Source organism: Gobio gobio, assembly GCF_949357685.1.
Source record: "Gobio gobio genome assembly, chromosome: 24".
NCBI lineage: Eukaryota > Metazoa > Chordata > Actinopteri > Cypriniformes > Gobionidae > Gobio > Gobio gobio.
Window position 1 is genome coordinate 31442682 of NC_137120.1, and position 27131 is coordinate 31469812.

At 39.4% G+C, this 27131-nt stretch overlaps 2 protein-coding genes across 2 annotated transcripts in view; one reads left to right on the top strand and one right to left on the bottom strand.

Moving 5' to 3' along the window:
- The window catches only part of atp8b3 (ATPase phospholipid transporting 8B3), a gene marked incomplete at both ends in the record, with an annotated part of 30785 nt that extends 24752 nt beyond the window's left edge, over window positions 1–6033 (top strand). Inside the window, 8 exons of the mRNA XM_079807070.1 lie at window positions 433–553; window positions 2576–2762; window positions 2849–3072; window positions 3232–3315; window positions 3412–3636; window positions 3745–3883; window positions 5582–5712; window positions 5800–6033. Coding sequence (XP_079663196.1) covers window positions 433–553; window positions 2576–2762; window positions 2849–3072; window positions 3232–3315; window positions 3412–3636; window positions 3745–3883; window positions 5582–5712; window positions 5800–6033 — 1345 coding nt within the window. The remainder of the gene's footprint in view (window positions 1–432; window positions 554–2575; window positions 2763–2848; window positions 3073–3231; window positions 3316–3411; window positions 3637–3744; window positions 3884–5581; window positions 5713–5799) is intronic.
- Window positions 6034–10762: 4729 nt separating this feature from the next.
- Window positions 10763–26846, bottom strand: onecut3a (one cut homeobox 3a). Its single transcript, XM_079807106.1, has 2 exons — window positions 25560–26846; window positions 10763–12413 (listed from the first exon to the last, which is right to left on the bottom strand). Exons 1-2 carry the CDS (start codon window positions 26611–26613, stop codon window positions 12109–12111), a joined length of 1359 nt encoding a protein of 452 aa, XP_079663232.1. The 5' UTR covers window positions 26614–26846; the 3' UTR covers window positions 10763–12108.
- Between the last annotated feature and the right edge of the window lie 285 nt (window positions 26847–27131).

Here is a 27131-nt window from a genome sequence, read left to right on the forward strand (position 1 = left end):
TGTGCACTTCAGAAAATTGGCGGAAGTAGTAAATCATCCAGGTATTTTTCGCCAATTGTTTTATGAATTTGGACATATTGAATATATACGGGAAGAATGCAATTTTAGATGCAGCCACAAAATGTGTATGTCACCAGTTAAAAATATAGTAGAAGTATGCAAACTGGTTCACAACCAATTGGCCATTTTGATTAGTTTCTATTTTTGTCACGTCACACTAGATAGCCACACACATAGTGACATTTATTTGATCCACGATGCTGCCAATATAGCTGTCTTTTAAGCGTTGAATATGTTCTGATTGGCTGTGACTTTGTGAGGACAGAATGACTTGATGCTGTGAATTTGTGTCATCGCACCTGGTTAGAACATGCACAAAGATACACATACACACGTGATATAACACAACATGACTGTTGTCAATATCTCCAGGCAGCTTCTAGAGTCTCCTTCTCCAGATGTTCGTGTCATGTCTAAAGAGACAGAGGTTTGGATCACAGACAAGAGAGCAGTCAAAAGCAAAACTGCCCTAATCATCTCGGGTCCTGAACTGGTGAGCATTTATTTACAGCCAATGGTTTAGGCTTTTGGAGCTGAAAATCTAAAAGCAAAAGTTTAGATTTTATAAATAAATAAATTCTCTACCATTCAAAAGTTTAGGGTCAGTGAGTTTTTTTTGTTCAGAAAGGATTCATTAAAGGGTTAGTTCACCCAAAAATGAAATTTCTGTTATTAATTACTTACCCTCATATCGTTCGACACCCGTAAGACCTCCGTTCATCTTCGGAACACAAATGAAGATATTTTAGTTGAAATCTGATGGCTCTGAAAGGCCTCCATTGGCACAATGGCACGGTTCACTCTCAAGACCCTTAAAAGGTACTAAAGACTTCGTTACAAAGTCCATCTCAGTACAGTAGTTCTACAATAACTTTATGGAGTGACGAGAATAGTTTTTGTGCGCAAAAAAACCCTAAATAACGACTTATATAGTGATGACAGTTTCAAAACACGGCATCATGAAGCTTCGAAGCGTTATGAATCAGTGAGTCGATTCAGCAGTTTGGATCGCCAAATTTCAGCAGTTTGGCGGTTTGACACGCGAGCCGAATCATGATTCGACTCACTGATTCATAACGCTTCGAAGCTTCATGATGCCGTGTTTTGAAATCGTCATCACTATATATGTCGCACAAAATCTATTCTCGTCACTCCATAAAGTTATTGTAGAACCACTGTAGTGAGATGGACTTTGTAACGACGTCTTTAGTACCTTTTAAGGGTCTTAAGAGTGAACCGTGCATTGTGCCAATGGAGGCCTTTCAGAGCCATCAGATTTCAACTAAAATATCTTCATTTCTGTTCCGAAGATGAACGGAGGTCTTACAGGTGTCGACCGACATGAGGGTAAGTAATCAATGACAGAATTTTCATTTTTTGGTGAACTAACCCTTTAAATTATGGAAGCGTGTTTCCACCACTGAATAAACAGTAAAAAAGCTAATTGCGACTTTTTATCTCACAATTCTGCCTTTTTTTCCCCCCTCAGAATTGTGAGATATCATATAAACTCACAATTCTGACATCTGAAAAGGTAATAGCGAGGTTATATCATAATTCTGACTTTATGGGCCCTATTATACACCCGGCGCAGTGCCTAGTTTCAGGCCACGGGAAGCAGAATATGACGCAGATCCGGCGTTCGGACACATGACCCAGAAGCGATTTGTTTACAAGCAGAGGAAGACGCGCGTGTCTAAGCTGTTGGATTCTACATTGATCGTGCTTTAGGTCTCAGCGTAGTTCTCAAAATGGGGCTTAAGTGTGCATTTCATGGATTCCCGAACGCTGGCGCTACGTCATATTCTCGCGCATGCGTCGTGGAGGCACACACGGAAGACAATAACAAGCTGGATAAAGGTGTTATTGTGATTTTTTTTTTTTTTGGCGCACAAAAACTATTGTCGTCGCATCGTAAAATTATTGTAGAGTCACTGTGGTGAGATGGACTTTGTAACGACGTTTTAAGTGCCTTTTATGGGTCTTGGGAGTATTAATGTACTGAATGCCAATGGAGGCCTATCTGAAGCCTTTCTCAGCCATCAGCTTTCAACAAAAATATCTTCATTTGTGTTCCGAATATGAACGGAGGTCTTACGGGTGTCCAACGACATTAGGGTGAGTAATTAATGACAGAATTTTCATTTTTGGGTGAACTAACCCTTTCAGGTCTTCAATAAAACAAGATGAGAACTTAAATATTCCCAGCACTTTCTGTGATGTAGTGCTTTTCTTCTCTTTTTCATCAAACCGCAGTTTTTGCAAGTTCCCGCAATTTTATAGCATAAAATTGCATAAATATCCCGCATTTTCCATCGCATTTTTTAAGAAAACGTGCCGCATAATCAAGGATTTTTGCCCGCAACAATCACAAAAAAAAGCCAAATTTTTCTGGAAGGACTGAGTAATGATGCTGCAAATTCAGCTTTGACATCACAGGGATAAATTACATTTTTAAATATATTACCATAAAAAAACGGTAATAATATCTCACATTATGTCTAACTATCTACAGGTAGAATTGACCAAAACTCCAGAATGGGGGGCGAAGTTTGTTGCTCTCTCCGATCAGTGCCAATCTGTGCTGTGCTGCCGTGTGACCCCGGCACAAAAGGCAGAAGTGGTCGAGATGGTCAGGAAGCATTCGACTTCGATTACAATGGCAATCGGAGATGGCGCCAACGACGTGAACATGATCAAGAGTGAGACATTTTTTCACTGTTAGTTCACAGCTAAATGAATAAAATTTGTGCTGTGCTTATTAATAAAAATCTCCGATATTCACCAGCGGCACATATTGGCGTGGGTCTTTGCGGCGTGGAGGGAAGTCAGGCGGTGCAGAATGCAGATTTCGCTCTGGCGCAGTTCAGCTTCCTCCGCAGGCTGCTGCTGGTGCACGGGCACTGGTCCTACTACCGCATCTGCACCCTTCTGCGCTATTTCCTCTACAAAACCACTGCTTTTGCTCTGGTGCACATCTGGTACAGTTTCTACAATGGATTCAGCGCTCAGGTATAGAGCAACTAGGTCACTCGATCCACTTTACACCCACCAACCCCAACAGCGTTGCGGAAATATCTGCTATTACAGTCAAACTGAGATCTGTTTGAGATTAAATCAACATGCAACATTCTCGGCTTATTTTGGTGCATTTTCTGTTCTCTTTTCCAGCCCATGTACGAGAGCTGGTTTATTAGCCTCTACTCAACACTGTACACGTCTCTGCCTATACAGTGCATGGGCTTTTTTGAACAGGTAAGCCAAATAAAGAGCGTTTTGACCAATCTCAACACATCCGAAAGCTGATTGGTTCATCTGTCAGTCTATCCGTTTACATTGTCTCTTGGATAGGACGTGAGTGCCAAGAGCTGTCTGTGCTGGCCGGAGATCTACTCGATTGGACAGAAGAAGCAGCTTTTCAATCCTTTTGTTCTGGCCGTCACGCTCCTCTACTCCTTCTACACCTCCATCATCCTTTTCTTCATACCTATGGGAATATTGCAGTACTCTGCTCTCGATTTTCAGACCTTAGCGGTAACGGTGGAAACGTGTGCGGTGCTCACCACCACTGTCGAGGTAACTAGACGACATAAACAAAGGCTGCAATATTTAAATGACAAACGGTTACAGAGAAAACACCTGTGATGGTGATAATTGTGTTATCTTCTTTGTGTCTTGTTTTAGGTTATTCTATATACGAAATTCTGGACCAAGTGGAACATCGCAGCAGTCATCTTTAGTTTAGTGGTGTTCTTTCTGTCCACACTGGCTCTCCATAGCGCTCGCCTCTTCACTCTCTCCCCTAAAGACTACTTTTTCCTGGGTATTCATGTCTACATATTAATCATTATTCATATAAATTGCATATCTCTAGATGAGGAGACAAAATACATTTCATCTAGTAGTGAACTTTTCTATCTTTATCATGCTTTCTGTTTTTTAGACACAGTAATTGCGGAGCAATTTTAGCTGCTATTTTTATTTATCAATATAGTTTTTTAATTTTTTTATTTTAGACCTAGAGATTAGAACAACAAAAATTTTAGTTAATTTTAGTTGTTGCCATGACTTATCCAGTAATCATAAATGACTGGAAAGGTTTTTAAAAATAACATTTACTGAATGAATATTAGAAAAATGAATATAAATGATTATTTAAAAAATATTAGAAATAGTTAAATGAATATGAAAAATGATTATTAACCTTATAACATTACACACACACACACACACACACACACACACACACACACACACACACACACACACACACACACACACACACACATATAGGTTTTAAAAATAACATTTACTGAATGAATATTAGAAAAATTAATATAAATGAATATTTAAAAAAATATTAGAAATAGTTAAATGAATATGAATAATGATTATTAACATTATTATAACACACACATATAGGTTTTAAAAATAACATTTACTGAATTAATATTAGAAAAATGAATATAAATGAAAATTTAAAAAAATATATTAGAAATAGTTCAATGAATATGAATAATGATTATCAACCTTATTATATCACACACACACACACATATATAGGTTTTAAAAATATCATTTACTGAATGAATATTAGAAAAATGAATATAAATGAATATTTAAAAGAATATTAGAAATAGTTAAATGAATATGAATAATGATTATTAACCTTATTATATTACACACACACACACACAGGTTTTAAAAATAACATTTACTGAATGAATATTAGAAAAATGAATATTTAAAAAAATATTAGAAATAGTTAAATGAATATGAATAATGATTATTAACCTTATTATATATCGCACATACACACATATAGGTTTTAAAAATAATATTTACTGAATGAATATAAATTAATATAAAAAAAATTACAAATTGTTAAATGAATATGAATAATGATTATTAACCTTATTATATCACACACACACGTGTATGTATGTAATATAATAAGGTTAATAATGGTTATTCATATATATAATTAATATATATTTTCATACTTGCATATATATATTTAATTGATTAAATATTTTTTCTATATTAACTGAGAATTAATATTATAAAAATAATATTAATCTTAATTATAATTTAAATATTTTTTTGTTTATTTTTTACATGGGAATCACAATTTTGAAATTCTTGGATATTATTATATTTTAAATATACTTTTTATAATATATTTTAAAAATACTTTTAACTGATTCAATATTTAAAGATTATTCATATGAATTAAAATTAGAAAAAATATAATATAATATTTTTTTTATTTTACATGGGAATCAGAATTTTGAAATTCTTGGATATTTCCATGTGTCCATGACTATGTGAACCCTTCCTTGTGTTTTTAAAATCAAAAAATCATGCAAAAATCTATTTGTGTAAGCCACCAGGGGGCAGTGTAAAAAAAATGTTTTTAGCTGTAAAATGTCATGTATAATAATAAGAAGTCTTTATGAATTTCAGCCAGAAATCCTTTAATGTTGAACCCCTTTTGAATATGTGAATCTTGAATTTTCAGGAGCATCACCAAATACTTTCAGTACTCCTGAGGTTTGGCTGACCATATTTTTGACCACCTGTGTTGCTGTCCTCCCTTCAATAGCCATACGGGCCTTAGGTGTTGTGCTAACAAACCCCAACAAACATAAGGTTGTTCCTTACTTTGTCTAATTAACATATATCACATGTTGTGTTATTGATTTTATGCTCACCGTATTTTCCTTTTTACACATGTAGATACACATTTCAAAGAATGAGCCTGTTGAGCTGCAGTGGTTTCGGAGAGGTACCGTTCAGCGCCGTTCATCCTATGCGATGTCCCAGGGGAAAGGCTTTGGAAAGTTAATCACCACAGGAGTCGGGCTTCCCTCTACAGCGCCCCCAAAGAATGGGAGAGTTACAGCAAACGGTCTGAAGAAAGAATCTCCACAGGGTTCACATATAGAAGTGAATGGTGATGTATCATGCTAGCGTCTTCAGTGTTTTGTCATGCACTAAAAATGTGAGTAGCAAATATTGTAACCAATGGTCAGTCGTCCACAAACCCGGTTTTTCGGTGCATTTCCAAAATGGAGGCCCAGCATACACCTATTCCAATTAATAGAGACCATTTTGCCAATATTACATTACTTTTGTACGTTTTGGGTTTGGTTTGTACATTTTAAAATGCAAATAATGTTGTAAAAGCCGTTTGTCTTAGTACTGTAAGCATAAATAGGGACAAAAAGTTGATTGGGTAGCCTAAATCCCATGATCTTCAGTTTTGTAATATTTGGTCTTTTAAATATTCTTGTATTTTTTTTGCATACAAATATTTTACAAATAAATATATTTAATTGAAAATGTATTTCTTTCTGATTATTGCTGCAAACAAATCCAGGCTAGATAAATAAACAGACAATAGCGTGAAAGTGTTCAACAATGGTTTAATTTTATTTCAAAACACGCAATTTACCCATATTACCTTTTTTAGTTTTTTTTTTTTTCTGTAACAGTTATTACTCCAATTTGTCTCCTGTCCACTTGCACTAAATGAAAAGTGCTCCACAGGCTCTCTGGCTCCCCCTGTAGGACAGGAGGAGGAATGAGGCTCTCCATGATCACATGCCCTTTAACCTTTAACAGCTGCCTGAGAACAAGTTTGTGTGTGCATGTGAAGCTTCAACGGGATATTTAAACTGGAAAGTCCCTGTACAGAAGATTTTGAACAGGGGCAGACCAATATCTTAGATTCTAGGTGTTTACATTGAGCTAGAATGCTAAAATTCATAAATTATTGTCAGCCAGGGCAATGCGACAGCTTCAGAAACACACACTGATTGTTTTTGGTTTTTTTTGGATTGTCTTTACCCTTTGATCAGTCTTTGGCTTGGGTAGATGTGCTCTAAAGAGAGTTTGTGTGCATGTATTCGTTGTCATTTAGAAATATTTACGTTGCGCACACTCTCCCCTACATGGCGAATTTGATACACTGCTAAATTCCCTTAACACTTAAACCAGCTCAAGGTGGTTTGCTGTCTTAGCCAGGTTATCTAATCAGCGAGCTGGTCTCCCAGCCTGCCAAGCACCCAAAACGCCTATAAAAACAACAAACCAGATTGACTAATCCTAGCTAGCAAGTTCAGACTAGTTTAAGATGGTGTGTTTAGCAGGTACATTTCAAGTTTTCTACTGCAGGTAACTTCATCCTGGTGAATGAAGTGGAAAAGAGCCTGAACCAGCAACATTGATTAAGATTGAGGTAAAGGCTTTTCTTTTTGTTGTATTTTTGCATAGTTCTTGGTGCAAAGACAACCAGCCTCAGCTGCTCTTTATTGACCGGTTTGTGGTTATTAGAGAGCATTGTTAGCGCAAACGTTAGCACTTGCCTGCGCTAGCTCTTTTTTCGATTGGTCCAGCAGTGTGGGAGTAGTTAGGTGAGATAACAACGTAGCTAGAAGTGAATGTTAGTGTTAGCATAACGATTAGCATTAAACTTCTATTTATTGTCAATTTTTGGTGGCTAAAATTTCTTGTGGAAGTTAATCTACCTCTTGAAACACTTGAATATTTCCTATGCTTTACTATACAAACCTACAGGGAAGAGCGGTTGCAAAGTTAGCTAATGTTGCACATCATAAGCACCACAGCAAGCTAAATAGGGCAGTGGTCACCTACTTGTGACCAATGAGCCTCTTTCCTCCTTCCTTTCTCCTCTTCTCCTCCTCCTCCTCCTCTCAGCCTGTCTTCTCTCTACCATTTTTTTCTCCTTGTTTTGAAACTGATTGTCTTCTACCATCACAAAGACACTTGGTTCTGATTGATTGACAGGTAACAGAAGAGGAAGAGCACAGTGTGACTGGGGGGGGGGGGTTGGATCTGCAGACAGACCCGGAGAGAAACATGATGTACATGATGCTGTTTTACAGTCGATGAGAGACCATTTCTGGTTGGAGGGGTCTGTTGCAAAAAAACTGGCTGGTAGCATTCCAGTTTTGCATGAAATGGTGTGCAACCCAAATCGAGAAACACGCCACATGTAAACAAATGCACACAAGATTACATTTCAGAAGAGGAGACGTGTGTACATTAGGTCCATGACCAAGTTCAGTTGCCCAGGATAAACGGTCATGCCCCACTAAAGAGTTATATACATAAAAGAAATACAAGAAGGGCAGAGAGGGCTGCAACAATACATGCACACAACCAGTGAAAAACAACAGTGACAGAAAACTCTACAAAACAAAGACCCCTCCAACACCTTTACCACCCTTCCCACCCATCTCCATCCTCCCCCAGGGTCTATTCGTCCTAGTCGCTCCCATCAAAGTCCAGGTCGATCCAGCTTTACTCTATACAGTATACAATAGTCATGCAGAAAAAAAGTGTCCCCGCCACTTTAAATGGGAGGAGTTTGTTTTTTCATTATCTTTTAAATCAATGCTAGGAGCACTTAACACAATCAAGTTAGCTTTAAATAAAAAGAAATGAACATAGTTAAAGTTTGAAAAGTAAATCATTAGAAAAAACTATGCATATATTGGAAATTCAGCGTATTGTGATTTTGCTCTTTTCAGTCATCTTTCAATGTTTCTGTTTTTTCTTTCACTCTCAAATCCTTTTCATTTGCGTCCTGTCTTTCATTATAAACATTCAAATGTCTTTCTTTTATAAAGAATTATGTACCATCATCGATCAAAATAATAATAATAAACAATAAATTGGCAAATGAGTGAACCAAACAACAACACCAACAAAAACACAATTTAACAGTATAAAGCTTCAAGTCACAAGTTCAAAAACTAACTATTATTAGTCTTAGCAGTGTTAGTGTACTCATTGTAATTAGCATTAGTTTACTCTAAATTACATAAACTTTACACAACATTTGAGGTATTTCAGAATCAATTGTCAACACCTTCCTGCCAAATCCATGTGGTTTCCAATGGGAGAAATATAAGAGGGAAATGGTTCAAAGCGTCTTCTAAAATGGCCTCTTCTCCTGAATCACTTACAGCTATTTAAATCTTTGATAACCAAACTGTCAAAAACAGTCCAAGACCTAAATCAATGTAAAATGTTGTTAAAGTCCAGTCTGGTATTTTAGAAGTTTATGATATAGCTTGATTTAAATTAGTGCTCATGAAAATAGGCCGATTGTGGGTATACAGTACCGAGGCATTTTAGTGAAATCAGGGTGTTTGACATCAGAAATACAATGCTAACATTGAAAGATATTTTCGAGATCCGACCGTGCAAATGACAAGACTAATGCGAAAGAAAGCCGGGCATTTTTACAGGGCTTTTAACCCAAATAAATTCCGTATGATAAATAAAATAAATAAAGTTGGCATTATAAAGTGCTTAAACACCAGTTTATGTCAAACTAACGTCACAATCACCCCGTGCTTCAATATCTGTATGCCCAAGTAGTGTACATTTGTATGTTCGAGTAATTGTGCAAGGTGCTGGTCACATAATACGCATTCTTGTGGTTAAAAAGTGTTTTCCAACTCAACTTGGCGCCTTTAAATCGCGGCGGCGCGAGACACTGAAAAGCCGGGAAAACGTGGCTCAAAGGTAGCGCAGGTTTACACAGAAAAACAATTAATTAAAGCAGCGAAATGGAACTTAAAAAACGCGTTCTGTGTGTGAACTGACCCAAGGTGTGTGCGTGTGCTTCTGTGTGTGTGTGTTCCAGAGCAGTCCCACCCGTTGTTGAAGGAAAAAGGCACTCAACTCAATCTGCATAGCAGCCGCATCCCTCAGTGTGGTGCTATGCAGTCTGACTGCACTGTAATAGTATGTATGTCATCTTATGTGTGAAACTCCATTTGTCTGTTCGTTTGCACCTGTAACAGCTTTGGTAATTCTATTGGGGTTTTTGGTATTTGTGTGTATTCCTCCCTTTGGCAGCACAGGATTGGCAGGTCAAAGAATCTTTGGTATCAGTGGCTGTTTCACAAACCACCCAGCTCAGTGAGGTAGCCACACTGGTTCTCACTACAAACAAAAGGTCAGTTTTATCAGCTATCGTACATATTTTGCTGATTTGTGTAGCACAAATCTGCTCTCTCTTAATGCTCATAACCAGGCCCACACGGAATCTGCGTACATAATTCTGTGGAAAGATTTCCACAGAAATTTGAATGCCAGTTATTCACAAAACTCTATTCTGACGTACCTTGAATATTCGTTTATTACAGATTTTGTCTGATTTGATTATGCTTTCAGCTACACTTTGCACCACGTTTGAATTCATTCCGCAGAATTCCACTGATTTTTCCACCGTAGTTCCGCAGATTCCACCTGGGCCTGCTTATAACTCCAATGCTCAGAGCATTTTTTGCATTAACAGTGCCAACATTTATCTGTTCAGCAAGTCCTGCAACATTTCCAGAAATGCTACTGTTGCATTCAAAGACACTAAAAAAACTCCTCTTCGATTTTTGAACATCTCCCCACGGAGGTAAGGTTGTGCCCTTGTTTCGCACCCATTTTGGCAGGGTTTTACGGAGGAATTTCAGGTGGAATTCTTGTTTTTGTTTACTCTTCAACAGAGCCGAGAGAGCAGTGTCTCTTTCATGGTCAGTGAAAGTTCCTTCCGTTATGACCTGTGGTAGTTCACATGCAATGCAGAGATGTCCAGCTGCAGTCCTCCAAAGTTTGGTTATTCTGTTAGAAAGTCTTTTTTTTTCTTTTTCTTTTTTTTTTTTCTTTTCCAAATGATCAATGCCTTACGTATGCATGGATCACAAGTTTGATAAGAAATAGAAATATTTTGTACCAATTACCCGCTTTAATATTATGAAGAGAAAGTAAGTGGGAGACAGATGAAGAGAAAAAAAGGGGATTAGGGGTTAAAGAAGTTTCTGTTGTGTCGCTGTAAAGCTATTTCTACCTTTTCAGTTGGTTTTATCACAGACCAGATGTACTGAATGATTCATTATTTTCATCATTTTTGTTTAAAAAAAAAATTCTGATTCTTTTTAAAAGATGATTGTTGGTTGCGATGGCACATAATGCCGGTTTGGGTGTGGACTCTGGCTGAGGGTATGTGAACTTTTATATTAAGGCAAACATTATTGGCACTAGATTTTATGTAACCTTTTGGACTGTGTTTACCCCTTGTCCACTTTGCAGGATAAACATAACATTTGATTTGTCAGTAAGATTTCAGTTGTGTGTGAATGTACCATTTTGTAACAAATATTTCCATACGCGTTTAAAATGTGCCTCTCGTTGTGTTTGGCTGTACCTGTTTTGACCTTTGGCCTATCGTGTGTCTATACAGAATGAAAAATATTCTATTCGTAGTTGAAATGTCATAGGTCGCAGTTTTTTTCGAGATCAGAAAGGGTGCACCATTGCTGAAAATGGCCCAGTATTTTGTCTCCAGACTTGATGACGGTTCTCAACTGATTCGCCTGTTGCATTACGGACAGTTTGACTTATGTGTACATGCATTTAACCACAAGTGCAGTGAAACGTCGCAGCCCAGGCAGCCCTCCATTTCCATCTGTGCAAAATAAACTGTATGGAGAGCCGTGATGGGTAAACGTGTGAGTCCTTGTTGCAGGAGCTTGTTCCGTTTCACCTTCAGTAGAGGTCGGCGTCTTTCGTTTTTCTGTCTGTATCGATTAGTCTCTCAATTCATTAGCTTAGCATATGATCTGAGAGCCTCAGAGAAACAACTGGCCATTAGGGAATTGTGCCGCCGTGGGCCAGAGAGTGATGATGCAGGTGGTGGCTTTCTTTGACAACCTCGCTTGAGTAACAAGCCGTCTGTGCTGTGAGCTTTGAAAGTGCTCGTTTGTCCTCGACTGCACTAACAGATCACTTCCGCTCACTTTTTTGTGGTTTATGCGAATATGATGTGGTGCTTTTCCCATGTGGAGATGTTTGGCTTGATTTAATAACAGTCCTGAAGAAGTAAAAGGTTGCATTTACGTGAAACGTCGCCATTTTTTTTGGCAGCAGTGGGATTGATTGGCACGCAACGGGTGACTATGTGAGGTTGGAATGAAAATCCAGTCTTAGCCGCCCAGGGGGAAAAGGGGTTTAGATTTAAGCCTTGGAGAAGGTGGTGGCGGAGGTGCCCGGCTGTCCGGGGCTGGCTACATGGCCGTGATGGTGTTCCTCATGCCAGCGATCGACGCAGCGGCGACGCGCGTTCATGAAGAAGTTGCTGACGGTGCTGAGTTCCAGGCCCAGCTGCTGCGAGATGGTCATCTGCATTTCCTTCGAGGGCCGCTTGTTCTCCTTGAAAATGGCGATGAGAGTGCGCCGCTGCAGATCGGTGAAGACCAAGCGCTGCTTTTTGGGTGCCATATTGCGTTCCTTGTGCTGCTCTTGTTCCTTGCGCTTGCAGGCTGTGGGGATCAATGGGGTGAATAAGAAAAGTTCAGGGAAAGGGAGGTAGACAAAGAAAAAAAAAATAATTAGCCTCATGTTTGCTCTACATACTGAAATGCCCTATTTCAAAGCAAATTCCACAGATGAACAGCTTTGCAGGGAGTCGAAAATGTTCAGACTCTCCTGTTTGGCTGTGGATTAATAGTGATTTAAGACAAATCCATTCTATCTCCCCGGAGGTCAAAAATCATCCCTTTAAAGAGAGCAGACAGAGCAGGCCAGCGGTGAGCACCTCAGCCTGGTCGTTGCAGACACTGCTGTTTGATTCAATATTAATGCAGTTTGGGCTCACAGTAGGGGAGCGAGTGACTGGTATACAAAAGTAGGGGTCTTTGTGTGAGAGAGAAAGACGGAAAGAAAGAAAAGAGAGTGAAAAAGAAGGAAAGAAAGAGAACGAAAAAGAAAGAGGCAAGGGAGATATTGACTCATCCTATTTTAGTGTGTATGTGTCTGTTTTTGGAGGTGGGGTCGTCCACAGAGACTCCGGTCTGAACGCCCCTCCAGCAGGTCTGTAGTCTGCGACTTCAAACAGAGGCCACTGGAGGGCACAGACCTAAGAGAGGCAGGCTATTTTCAAACTGCCTTTAACTCGCACCACCACCTCCCTGTATGTTTCTGTCCTGGCAACGCACAGAGAGAGAGAGATTCTGGCTGCCTACTTGAGGGCAGTAAACACTACGAGTGTTAGGAAACACGAGTACGCCAAGAAATGTTTTAGTTCCTTTACAGCTTGCTAGTGCAAATTTTATTATGCGAAAAGATGATCAGATGGCATTTCTAGCTGTTTTTTTCTTAACATAACGGCAATTATAAATGTCAAATGTATTTCATTTTACATTTACACGTGTTATATATTATTGTTTTGTTTTACAATGCACTCACAGACCTTTTGCTTCTCTCAGCGTTATTTGTGAATGGATCATTCACAGTCACCTGTAAAAGCAGCAGCTCGTTGCGTCTTACCCGGATTTTGTCTATCTGTGTGCGTTTGTGGAGTGACTGGAGCCAAACTGTGGTGCCATGTATCTAATTACACTGAGCCGAGGCCCATTGATCACGTCACCTCTCGCAGTCAAATCTGTTTACTACAGGCGTCTAACTGCCTGGACCGCATCCATCATATTCAGATTCTATATCAGCCACTCTGCGTTTACACGCGCTCGCGCGCTCGCACACCGTTAAATGCATTGTACACTTGGAAGTGTACCGACCGTTTAAATGTTGACGGTGCTAACGTGCCTATAATATTTGTTTTCGCATAACATTACTCCTTTCGCATAAAGGTGTCTCGAAGCGCCGAGTCTGAAGTGAATGATGAAGCTTTAAAGCCCTTTAAAATGTTATTAGTCGTCTGTGGTGCTCGACTGAAATAACTACGCCTGAAAAAACAGACCTCAGCGTAACTGACGTAGACGACCTTTCAGCGAGATTTACTGGAGCCTTTTGTTTTTGAAAGTCATTTGCCTATTGACAGCGGTTCTCAGTACTCCAACACCACACGTTTAATATATATATTACAAACCTAGAAGGCTTTGTTTGGTGTTATAACCCGAGTCAACCAGCAGGTGTCGCTGCCGCTATTCCCTGGTGTAAACGGTTTACAGGCGTAAGATTTTGTAATCAATATTGATCGATCGGTTGGGAAGGGGGCCCTGATTACTGAACCAAGCGCGGCGTAGAAAAGGAAAAAAATCGATAGCTGCAGACTTTAGAGCTACAGTGAGCAGAGTGTGGGACAGAACCACAAATATATTGTACAGAAAAAAATAAGGCAATGAGTGACAGAGAGAATTGAAGCATTCGGAGGGGATTTTTGACACTCTCGCTTAGCACGTTTGATAAATTTCACAAATCCTAAACAAAACCACACTGTAGTATTTCTTTCTTTCTTTCTTTCTTTCTTTCTTTCTTTCTTTCTTTCTTTCTTTCTTTCTTTCTTTCTTTCTTTCTTTCTTTCTTTCTTTCTTTCTGTTGTTGCATTTGTGACCTATATGATCACGTACTAGCATAACCTTGTTTTGCTCCTTATGATTATAGCTACAAACTTAATTTTACAGTAGTTATTTTGGTTAATTTCGCATAACAAAATATTAAAAAGGGTTTTTACCTGATACTTCTTGCAGGTCGGCTACAGCAAGAGTAGGTGACACAAAAATAGGTGAAGTTTGTTTTTAATGTCCTTTTTGTTTTTAGTATTCTGTCGTAGCCTACAAAGAAATGTATTTAGCTAAATAGTAAGCTGCGTTGTGCCTTCTCAAGTTAAATGTGAAAATATGTTGCGAAAAATATAAACATTTGACGGTAACAGGGTTGACATGTTTCAACATACCAATTTTTTTTTTAAATAAACAGTTAACTGTACAATAAGATGAGTAGACTACTGTAGGCCTATTTAAAATTTTGCGAATGGCATTGCTAAAGTTGATAAGCATTTAATTTCACTGTTTATTTATTTGTTTTGTTTTTTTATTGTATAGCCTAAGGCGCACCCTTTTCGTGAAATGACCCGCAAGATGTTCTCCACGACTATGAGCAGTTTCTGATTTGCATGCCTTGCAACACACCAATGATAGCGGGGTAGGCCTGTGGTGTTCAATACCGATCGATAAATCCGTAAATAATTCGTTTTTGGAAATCATTTCATTTAATTAATTATAGTTCCATGAAAATTGTTCTGGTAATGAGCCAGAAACTACGATATGCCTGCCTTGTGCCAACGGGGAGCTGAGTCTAAATTCGAAATAATACCAATTTAATAGCATTGCGTGCTGTGCAGTGTGGGGAATGACAAACGAGGACACACTGCAGTATGATTCAGAATAATGACTATAAAAACACAGCTGCAAGCGTCCATTTATGTATGGCCTATAGTGTTAATTAGTCTCGATGTGGGACAGTGGCCAATCGCGGGTAGGCTACGTCTTTAAATTACTCCGTATTCGCCGCAAATGTCTGCTTATTTATTTTTAATAAACGATGCTTAAGCTATTCGATTATAAATTCGTTTTGTAATGAGAGTAGGCCTACTTAGATGGACCATTCCTCATCTTTATTTTATCTTTTTTTTATGCTTGTATGGCCCAGTGGACTAATGTTTATGTTTTAAAAAAACACTTTTGAAAACTTTTATATAGACTGCACATTCAGTCTAAAATAGGCGTATATGTATAGGCCTATTTGAGAAAAAAATAATTAAGACTACAATTATGTGAGATTAGAGTTAGAAAATTGAGTTGCCATTTTATGCTTCCGTTTCTTTTTTCTTTTTTGTCTGCTAAAATAGTTTTGTGTTAATTGGTAAGCTCTTCTTGTAAACAAGATTGTGCTCAAGGCTCTCTTTAAATACTCGACTAAATTTAGTGTAATGCAATAAGGAAAGATCAGTATGCTAATATTCAGCTAATTTGAAATAACAGCTCAACCTGTTCAAGTCGGTTAGTTATTGAAGCCGTGACATGATGGCAAATCAAATTTTCTGGGCGCACTCTGTGGAAGTTCCCGTAAACTGGCTTTAATCTTTAAATAGGCTATTTAAAATAGAACATGTTATGCTCATTTGTGGTTATGTAAATATCAAACGTTATCATGACAGTTGCCCTGCTTATGTTGGTCGACGTGACGTCCGAACCTTGAGAATGAAAGCGTTCGATTAGTTCTGTTGCTATGGTAACCTTTGTAGTGAACTTTTTTCTTCCTTTTTTCTAAAAACGCGATTGAAAAGTATCCACTTTTTTCCTGGCGAGTTTTAGAATATGGGAGGCACTTCCGGTGTGGGGAAGTTCCACTTAAAAAGACTAATTTCAAATCATAAGGTTGCGCTACAAATAATCCTTATCCGTCAGTTTGACTGAATGAGCTGTAAAATTCCCTTCATGTTCTCGTGTTCAGACTTCAAGAGAATAACGTAACTCATGGAATTTTGATGTGACATGGTTTGACGAGAATATCAATAGCTCTTTTCAGTCACTGCATTGTTTCCCTCTTGATTATTATTATTTTTTCTTTTGTATTTCGCTGTAACTGTGTGAAAAAGACAACATATGCCTACTGCACATTTGTGGTCTGCTCACCCGTTTTAATTTACAATATATCCCATTAATAATTCACTGGAATCCACTAAGAATCTCTTGTTTTTCTCCCAAAATCCTCACGTCTCGTTCCAGGTATGTTTTCCACACAAATGTAACAGTAATTGTCTTCCCTTTTCACTTAATCCCTATAAAGATAAATATACAGATAAAGGCCTATTAACTACAGTGATATTTATTGCTGCAGAGCTAATGAGGGGTTATTCATGGTCTGTAGTAATTTGTTAATGCTTTTACACTTTCAATGTAATTTTAATGTTCGATGGTTGAAGGGTGAGTTGAATGTCATCTCATGTACCCAGTTTTTCACTGATTGTTTACAGTTTAATGGAAGCAAAGCGTCATGGGGCATAAAAGTGAAGCTACGTCACACTGCGTTGCATTCTGGGGCAGTGCCTCCATATCCTAGTTAAACCAAAATAAATTCAAAACTTTCAAAAACACTCTGCAATGTGATTATTTTATTGAGTGATTAAGCGGTGGTTTAAATCTGTGATATTTTTAAAGGCTAAGTTCACCCAAAAAAGAAAATTCTGTAATTTAATTACTCATGTCGTTCCAAACCTGTAAGACCTTCGTTCATCTTCGGAACACAAATTAAGATTGATGAAATCCAAGAGCTCTCTGAACCACCCATAGGCAGCAACGTCATTGCAGCTTTCAAGGCCCAGAAAGGTAGTAAAGAAAGACATCATTAAAATAGTCCATGTGACTCCATTGTGCGTAAAAGACAAACAAAAATAACAACTTTATTCAACAATTTCTTCATGCCTGTGTCAGTCTCCTAAGCTGTCGACGTAGTAAATACAGTGCAGCGCTTCCGAGTGCTACGTCAGAACGCCGGCTTACCATTGGCCGACGTTGTTCACGTGAGCACCAGGAAGCATGCGTGTTATGCTGACACGGGAGCTAGCCAATGGTGAGCCGCCGTTCTGCCACATAAATTGTTGAATAAAGTCATTATTTTGGGGGGTTTTGCGTACACAAAAGGTATTCTCGTCGCTTCATAAAATTAAGGTTGAACCACTGGAGTCACATGGACTATTTTAACAATATCTTTACAACCTTTCTGGACCTTGAAAGTTGCAATGACGTTGCTGCCTATGGGTGGTTCAGAGAGCTCTCGGATTTCATCAAAAATATCTTCATTTGTGTTCCGAACGACGTGTTACGTGTGTAGAACGACATGAGGGTGACTAAATATTGAACCCTTTAACAGATTTGCTATCCGGCGCTTTTACACATAAAAGATGAATAAACGTGTTACATTGTCCAGTTTTCTCCCTGACCGATGATGTGAGTTACTATGGCAATTCTCGATGCAGCATGAATGACCTACATAAAATCAAAACACTGCCTTAAAGGTCCCATTCCGCATGATCCCATTGTTCAAACTTTAGTTAGTGTGTAATGTTGCTGTTAGAGCATAAATAATACCTGTAAAATTATAAAGCTCAAAGTTCAATGCCAAGCGAGATATTTTATTTAACAGAAGTTCCCTTTCAAAGCCTACAGCGAACGGCTGGCTTGGACTACATCCTGGTACTTCCTTCTTTAATTACGTCAGTAGAGCAGTAGAACAGACTAACCTCCGCCCACAAAGAAACGCGAAAAAGGGGGCGCGGTCTTGTTGCTGTCCCACGTGGAGAAGCGGACGTGTCGCGTGGAGAAAAGGAACTGTTGCGTTGAGTGTGTTTATCGCCATGTCATCGAGACGCTGTTATTTTCATCCAGGAGTCAAATCACCTTTGTTTGGCTTTCCCAGGGACGCTGTAAAGATTATTGAACGCATACATCTCTCCGTTAAGAGGCGTGACCTTTCCAACATGCGCTAAGCTGCTGTCGAATCACAACACAGGAACTGCTGGCACGTGCGCTAAGCTGCGGTCGAATTACAACACGGTAAGCGCTTGCACAATCAGAACTCGTTACGTGTTTCTGAAGGAGGGACTTCATAGCACAAGGAAATCACCAGCCGTTTTTAGGACAGTGGAAACAGCGGTACACAGATAAGTACATTGTGTGAAAAATACTGTGTTTTTTTACACGCGAAACATGAACACATGTTATATTGCACACTGTAAACACAATCAAAGCTTCAAAAAAACACGAAGAACGGGACCTTTAAACTCACTAGCAGAAAGGCAGCACAATCCTCCTAATATGCCGTCTAAACAAGACAGTTAGCCAGAACTCAACACGGCGTGACGTCAGCTTCGCATTCTCTGTAGACCTTATGTAGCTCCGCCCCTTTTCAGCACTCATTGGCTGCGTCCGAAACCTGGAAAATGCTGCCTTCGGAGGACACATTTCAAGGCAGGAAGGCACCAAGGCAAGTCCGAATCTAATGTTAGCTTTACTTCCTGTCTCCAGAGAGACACGATTTTTGAAGGCAGCATCCTTCGCTGCCTTTGATTTCCCACAATCCTGTGCTTTCCATTCTGTGACAGTTGAGCTGGAAAAGAAAGATGGCGTCCGAAAGTTGCATTTGCTGGTCAGTTTGTGTGTAAATGTACGTTTTTTTTTCACCAACATTATTTACCTCTGATGTCATTTCTAGCGAGAAATTACTAATTTAGTAGTTAAATATTTGTTTAGTTCTCACCAAAGCTCGCTCTATTTTGGTGTAGATCATTAAACGGTTACACTGCCTAAGAAGTCTGTCCGAAATCAGTTTGGTGAGGTGCCTTCATGCACAAACGCTGCCTTACAAGCCTTGATAAGGCAGCAAGGCAACGAGTCACTGCCTAGGTTTTCGGACGCAGCCAGAGTGTTCTGTCTTCTGGTTTGTATTTCCGCAGCATGAAGGTAATATCTTACGGATTTATGAATGAACTTCTCGTTTTTAAAATCTTCCCGGGCTGTTAACTCTACAATAAGTAAGTCCACTTTACCAGCTATTTAGGATAGGCCTACTCTTCGACAGCGGTGTCATAGAAATATACAGAGCTACCGCCGAAACGGAAGTTCAAACACAAAATGGCTGCACACTTGTTTCTCTGGCACATAAGCTTTATAAACTGTAGCAGCAGCAATCTATGTTCAGCATTTCAGATGGTTCAGATTTGTTGATATGTTCAAAGCTTATGATGTGAATTGTTGGTAAATTATTGATATTGCAAAATACAGTGTGTGCCTTTGAAGGTACAGTAAAATGTATGGGGCAAACTATTTACTACTCATCAAAGGCAGTCATTCATGTTTGACTACATGGATCCATGGCAGGTTCTTGTTTTTGAGGGTTAAACTGGGTTTCATCATGATCAGCTAATTGGAACTATAATAACCAAACTCCAAGGGATCAGTCCAAGGGTTCTTGACTTCACAAAGTCTAAATAAATAAATAAATGGTGTCTCGTGTGAAAGCTGGAGGTGTATGCGCGCTCTCTTGGATTTCAAGTGGGAGGACTGAGGGAGTGCAGGGATCGATGACTGGCCGCGCCGCTCAGCCGACCAGTCTGCCTAGGATCGATGCATAGAGTGCGGCTGAGCTGAAATTGGGAGCGGAGTGGCTCCCATAGAGGCCTATCCAACGGTGTTTAAAAAGTCAGTGTGTCATGAAATTGCCCTTGTATGAACATGAATTGTTATCATCAGCAACAATTCCGCTGTAGATAAGCAGGGGTGTGTTTTGCATGAGTATGCCTGTGTGCTGTGTAAATATATTTAACACCAGTGCGTGGAAATCAGAATTCATAATGGATAATCTGTTGGGCCTGGGTTTGGACTAATGTAAACAGCTGATATGTGGGGTTAGTATGCTGTGAGTGAGGCTTGTTGTCTCTGTAAAACATTACTAATGAGGTTACACCTTTTTCCAGCTGCTCTCTCTATGAGGTGGTCTGACTAAACAAGCACATGACTTTTAAAAGTCTCTCACCTTTTAAACAACTCACTGGTAAGGCTACCATCTCTTTAGGACTTATCATGGATTGATTTTATCTTTTTCTCTTATTTGATTTATTGGACGTCTGCCGTTTTTATCAGCGAGACTTGGTGCTAATCGTCTCAAAGGTCGATGTTTTGACAGGGGGCGATTCTGCTGAGTTAGCCATGTAGGAGGGTGGTGGGCGAGGTAAAGGGCCAAACCTGTGGTCTAACTACTGTTCAAGGTACTACATTTCTTTTAAGAACTAAGCATCGCGTATTAATGCTGACGTAATCATAACACATGACTATTGCGGTGAGATCAATAATTGAACGGTTGTTTAAGTCAAACATCCGCTCTATCGACACATTGGAACGTGTTTGGTTGTAAAGACTGTTTGACCTACAATTACAGAGAAGTGAGTTTAAGAGGTCTGAAGGGTTGAGGGACCAAACGCCCTGCACAAAGTCTCGAAAGAACATTTAAAACCTCTGAAAATACCACAGGATTAATCAATAGGTTTCATTTCTTGTGTGGGCTCAAGCTGTCATTGAGCACGTACAACTGCACTCTCTTTAAAAATAGATTTCAGTCAAAACCAAAAAGAGTTTTATAGCCTGATGCTAGAATAACATTTTCGAGCTTTTTTCTTTGTACTGGCGATCTGATCTGGAAAACCGATGTAACATCAAGAACATAATCTTTTAATCTCCAAAGAAACATGCACATCAAAAAATGTTATTGAAGATGGTCCTCTTTTCTTTATTTGACTGCATGTAACTTCACAGAATATTTCAAAATGTTTACAAACTAAAACTCCTACAGTGTTGGGCCACTAAACATCATTGGGTTTCACAGCTTTTACAAGATGGGTTTGATTGACTCATTTAGCAGGTTGTGGGCTCAATGTGTCTGTAAATGATGTAAACGCACACCAATAGAGTCACTGCTCTGTTAAATGGCCCCGGTCTCTCAGCCTCTGGAGGGTATATGTGGTTTTGATTCTGACCACACTGGTTAGTTTGAATGTTCACATTTTGTTTTCCCAATAAAAGGCTGTGCATCCATTGTATGTAAAATGCACTTAAATATTTATAATTTGAGCATAAAATGCCCATTGGAATTCAATTCTAATATATGTTATATTGGCAAATAGCCTATGCAAAATGTGAATGCAAATTTATCCCTCCATTTAAATTATATTGCACAATCAAGAATATAAAAACTAGGGAAGGTAGGAAAAGTGCATTTGTGCATGCGGCCGAACTAGCTTTCAGGTGCTTCAGATAATGCAGAATGCCCAAGTGCTTTGTGCCGTGACTCAAACGATTTGGAGGCGTTGTTCTGTAATATCAGCTATGATAAAATTATTAAATCCCCCCATGGTAAAATTTAGTGGTGACGCAATGCAATTTAACCCTTTGATGCTCTCCTCCTAGGCAGCACGGTCTCTTAGCAATTTGATTTAAAGGTCACTCTCTCCTATCGATCCATTTTGGCGGGCGAGCACAGAGATTGATCATGAAAATCTAAGCTCGCGGAGACAGTACTGCACGCATTATAGAGCAACAATGTGAGATCTTATGGTGGCGCGTAGCTACATCTGTTACTCTGTCCTCAGTTATTTTACAGAACGGGAGTAAGGAGCTGGTTAAAACTTGGACGTAAATGACTTACGTTCTTACATAAGATATGTTTTCTATGTTCTATGCCTATCTTTTCTGACATAATGGCCTTAACAGAATTTTTTACAAAAAAGTTGCAGAATAATCGGTCATATGCGGACATATCGATTTGAATAGTTGCAATAACACCAACATCTCTAGTAAAATAAACGCGCATATTCACGTTGGTTGCAAATAGAAAACATAAAAAAATATTTCATATTTAAGTACTGCTAGAGTAAATGTTTGAGCCGCATAACCTTAACAATTTTTTTTTAAATAAAGCACAAAAATTGAAATAGAATTTTCGTACTGGGGTTACCATAGCAACAGTTCGCTACTCGAGCTCAACGTAGGCCTATCGGACAGTAGGCTACATCGCCAAAACAGCAGTAGCCTAGTAGAGTTATTAATATTTATCATTTTAAGTCGTCTTTAAGTTGACCATTAGCTCGTATAAGAAAAAAAAATTGTACCTCAACAGGACATATGAGAAATTCGAACCCCTGAAAGTTATTAAATAATCGGCACAATTCAGAAACCATAACCAGCTTTAAAATTAGAATAGGCTAATACAGTAGGCCAAGAGGGGACGAAAGTGAGTTTTCTCCCATTTGGTTTAGCTTAAGCTATTGAAATAGCAAAACTAGTAGGCTAACTGAAATCAATAAAAATGCCTCGAATTTGCTCGAGAGGTAAAATATTATCTTCGAATAGCTACCTTTGAGTAATCATATTTCAAAAACGGATTCCATGCATTTGTTTACCAAACAGGTGACCGCTTCTTCGTTTTCCACTTCTGGCTCTATCAATTATTAAGGTCAGCATCGATCATTTTCTTGGCCTGCCAAAACCCGTCTCCCCTGAAAATGCCTCGATTCGCTAATCCTAAATCAATTGCGTCCATCCTCGTGGGCTGGGAACTGGAGGCGAGACTGGAAGTCATTTGATGAGGAGGAGGATGATGATGTTGAGTGAAAAGCAAACACTCCACTTAAAAAGGTGTGTGTGTGTGTGTGTGTGTGTGTGTGTGTGTGTGTGTGTGTGTGTGTGTGTGTGTATAACAACATAACTACCAATCCTAAATTGATTGATTGCGCTCCGTTTCATGCGCGAGACCTATTCTATCTATATAGTTTAACAGGATTCAGAGGTTTAAAAAAAAGATGGGCACGGTGGTGGGTAGCCTATAACTTTCATATGGTTCCTTTGCAAGAAATGTTGTGGGTATGTCTTAAATCACATTTGGGTAAATATATATGTGTGTGTGTGTGTGTGTGTGTGTGTGTGTATAAGGGGGGAAAGCCAAATGTATCTTCTCGTCGTGATGCATCGCGTGTAAATACACATTGACTTTAATATTGTTTTATCCTTTCCTCCTTGCACATGACTAAGAGAGACTGTACTATATGATACACAGTCAAATCTACATCCTTCCTCCTAACGAAACAGTAGGTAAATCCAGAGTCCAATGGGAGAGAGTGCTGAGCCGGTATAATTGATAGATGTACTGGCTATCTTTATTGATCGCTGTATTGATTGGGCCAAATACATTGAGATGGAGTGTGGAATACGGCACAGATGCTGAGACGAATAGTTTTTCATCGTTAATGCAATCTTTAAACATTGCGCATTGCGGTTTGCACTTTTTCTGTCAGAATTACGCGCGACCTATCTGATATGCCTTATATATGCTGCTTATATTTGTCGTTTTTATGAAATATTTAAAAATATTCTCATTGTTTATTTTCTATCACGAATGCCTACTGTCAAAAAACGCTCCAGCGCACCAGAAGAACAATACCAAATGATCCCACAGACACGGGCATTTTCACATTAGCCAAGCAGTGCCACGGCATTGATTTTTGTGACTGTGATGAATTTGGAATAGTAATTTGAATTTATTGATTGATGTAGTGAACGAGTATTCCCAGACTCTGAAACACAACCCCCCAACTTCTACATGCGCGCTGTGCATAATGGCTCATTTAAATTGCACTTGCCTTTGTTATTTGCATAGCATAGTAATTCCTCATTGAGCTAAATTTACTATAGATCCGGAACGTGCTAGGGTTTTTATTTTATAAAAGGTATTATTTAATTCCAGAAATGCCGGGGTTTGTCAATTTACTTTTTTTCAGCAATAGTTAGCCTAATAAAATTGAAGAAAGCGAATTAATTAAAAACTATTTGAAGTAAATAATTTATACATGTATGTGCATATGTATAATATATTAAATAATAATTTAAGGGTCAGACTTTACAGTGTTCGTGTAATTAATTAAAATGTCATGGATTGCTTGTAAAATGGACGCATTGTAAAGTGTAAGGCCTGTGGAACTGAAGAAAAAGCAAGTTTACCCGAAAGGCATTGAGTTACCACACCTCTAAGTTACTACCTGTAGCAGAGTTCGTCTCCCTTTTAGGGTAACCCCTTTTTAATAGGATGTGGAAGAAAAAAAATTCTCGATGCCCAATTAGCTTTAACAGCAACGGCACTTAAGAGGACAATTGAATAGCGTTTAAATCTTTATTTACCAGAACAACTTTAAATGCGTAAAGGAACAATTTACATTCCATTAAGTGCTTTTCAACGGGGCATTGACTGGAACTAAAATATGCCACTATATCCTGGTTAATTGAGCCCACAACTGAAATACGACGTGAGGCGATAGGTTTTGACGGGTCAGCGGCCTCTATTCCAACCATTATCAAAGGTATGTTCAGTACACACACTGTTTTTATTTATTTAATTTTATACATTTCATATGGGCACATTTAAAGGTCAAGATTACACATTTGTTTTAGTTTGTAGTACACACGGTTTTAGTTTGAAGATGAATGAAAAAGGGACATTTATGAAAAGAAATTAAGCCGAGGAACCATTGATGTGATGTTGGTGCAAAACCAATGCTTGTTAATGTCTTGAAGTCATTGGAACCAAATTATTTAGAAGAAATCATTATTTTAAAAAGTCAGTTTTTACTTTAAGTGTTGACCTGCAATGGCCTTTTCACAAGCCTCAACACCTACAACAGGCCGCTGATGGAGCTATGTGGTGTACTTGAATGTAATTTACACACACTAATTTCCTTCCTCCAATCTTAAATATATTCTAATAATTTGAAATAATGTTTACGTATTTTTGCTCAGGTTATTAGCAAATATATTCAATGGAATAGTTTTAGATGCTTGTGATATAGCCCACTTGTTCTAGTTCATTTAAGGATACACTGCTTTTGTTGAATGTTTTATTCATATAGTCTGTTTTTTTAATTTTTATTATCTTTCTGGATAGGAGCAGATGCCTTCAGATGAACCGTGAGAAACCAAGCACAAATATTAAGAACAAAGAATATTAGGTCAATGTAGTGTATTGATTACATTATTGAAGATAATGCAAGGAGATAAAAGTAATATAGATTTTGTGAGATACTTTTTTCTTTTTTTTTGCACGAGCAGACTTCAGTGACCCTCACTCACCTGCAAGCCTAAGGGCTGACATGCGCTGGAACTCTGGTTCCTGCAGCCACTTCCACATCCGTCTGAACGTCTCTCGACCTGACTTGAGTTTACTCCAGGGTTTGGGATTCCGCAAGAGGTCCGAGAGAGTACCTTGAGAGCGACACAAGATCCTCTGGGCAAAGATGGCCTGTGGGATGCTGTACCTCTTTAACTCCGCCGTTATTCGCTGAGCCACCTCCTTGGTGTTGATCTCCTCCACCTGCCCTGACCCACCGCCCTGTCCGCCGCCTCCTGCTACCTGCCTATCCCGCTCCGAGAGCACCGACCCATTCGCCTGAGAGTGCGAGTGACTGTGGTGATGGTGGTGGTGGTGGTTGATGCCGTTGAGAGAAGACATGATGCCCGCCCCATGCCCGCCTAAACCCCGCGCCAGGTGCTCCTCGCCCCGGCCGAGCATCGCAGCGTGGGACTCGAAGCCTCCTGTGGAGATCATCTTGTCATTCCCCAGGTGAGCACTCGGACCGTACGCGCCCAGAGTCTGTTGAGAGTTGTGCAAAGACCCAAGGCCATTGGAAAGAGGCGATAAAGGTTGTCCCATCCCGGACAAGTCTTTGGAGTAGTGGCCGTATAGGTTGCTCATGGACGCGAGGCCCCGGTCATCCCGCATCAGTGTAAAGCTGCCGCTGACATTCCCGGCGGTGAGACGCTGGTGCGCGGGATGGTGATGAGCGTGCGGGTGATGGTGAAATTTCTCTGAGACGTTGGATATGGGAGGCAAATGGTGCTGCAGCGGCGTCAGGGTGGTGTAAGTGCTGCTCAGACTCATGCTCGAATCGCACGACATGGTCATCGCTGGATGGAGAGGACCGGACAGCGAATGGTCCGTGCGATACTCCCCGGCCCCGTCCAGTATTGAGGCCATGCTGGACACCATCGCTGACCTCCCGTGCGATGACACCAAGTTCCTATGGGTCGTCGACTGTCGCGCGTGAGGAGAGTTCATCAAGTCTCCCGTTTGATGGGAGTGTGACACGCCGTGCAGATTCCCAATGTTTTCCATTGTAAGTTCCATTGTTGAAAGACACTGTTTTCCCCCTCTCTCTCTTTCCTTTCTCTCTCACACTCTCCCTTCCAATAAATTTTAAACGATCTCAAAGCCGCGCGCCATTGATCCCCGAGATCTTCAGTGTTAGTCAATCCAGCATTTCACCACGCACATGTACGTACGCCTGGTGTCTAAACGCTTGTATCTATCGCCGTGGCGCGCGTCTTACTACTGACAGTCGAAGCTGACCGAGTGAGAGTGTCTGTCTCGTGACCGCGCAATATATTAAGATGTGTGTGCACGGGCGCGCGCACCCCACAAAATAAAGGTTCTTCTGTGATTCTTAGATTCAGCAAAAAGCCTTTTTCCTACCCAGAACTCATTTTTGTAATGTATTGATCTTTAGTTAATTTTGATGTTTCATTATCCAATTTCTTCAGCCTATTGGTTTCTGATTAGTTTGAAACACCAGCAGGCTTTATATGCGTTTTCTAAAGAACTAGAGAATAAAAATGTTTTTGAAACTTATTCAAGATGCAAAAGCA

Coding starts and splice junctions, on each gene's coding strand:
- onecut3a (XM_079807106.1), bottom strand. CDS start 26,613: ATGGAACTTACAATGGAAAACATTGGGAATCTGCACGGCGTGTCACAC. Junction 12,414..25,559: donor GTCAGCCCTTAGGCTTGCAG/GTGAGTGAGGGT, acceptor TGATCCCCACAG/CCTGCAAGCGCAAGGAACAA.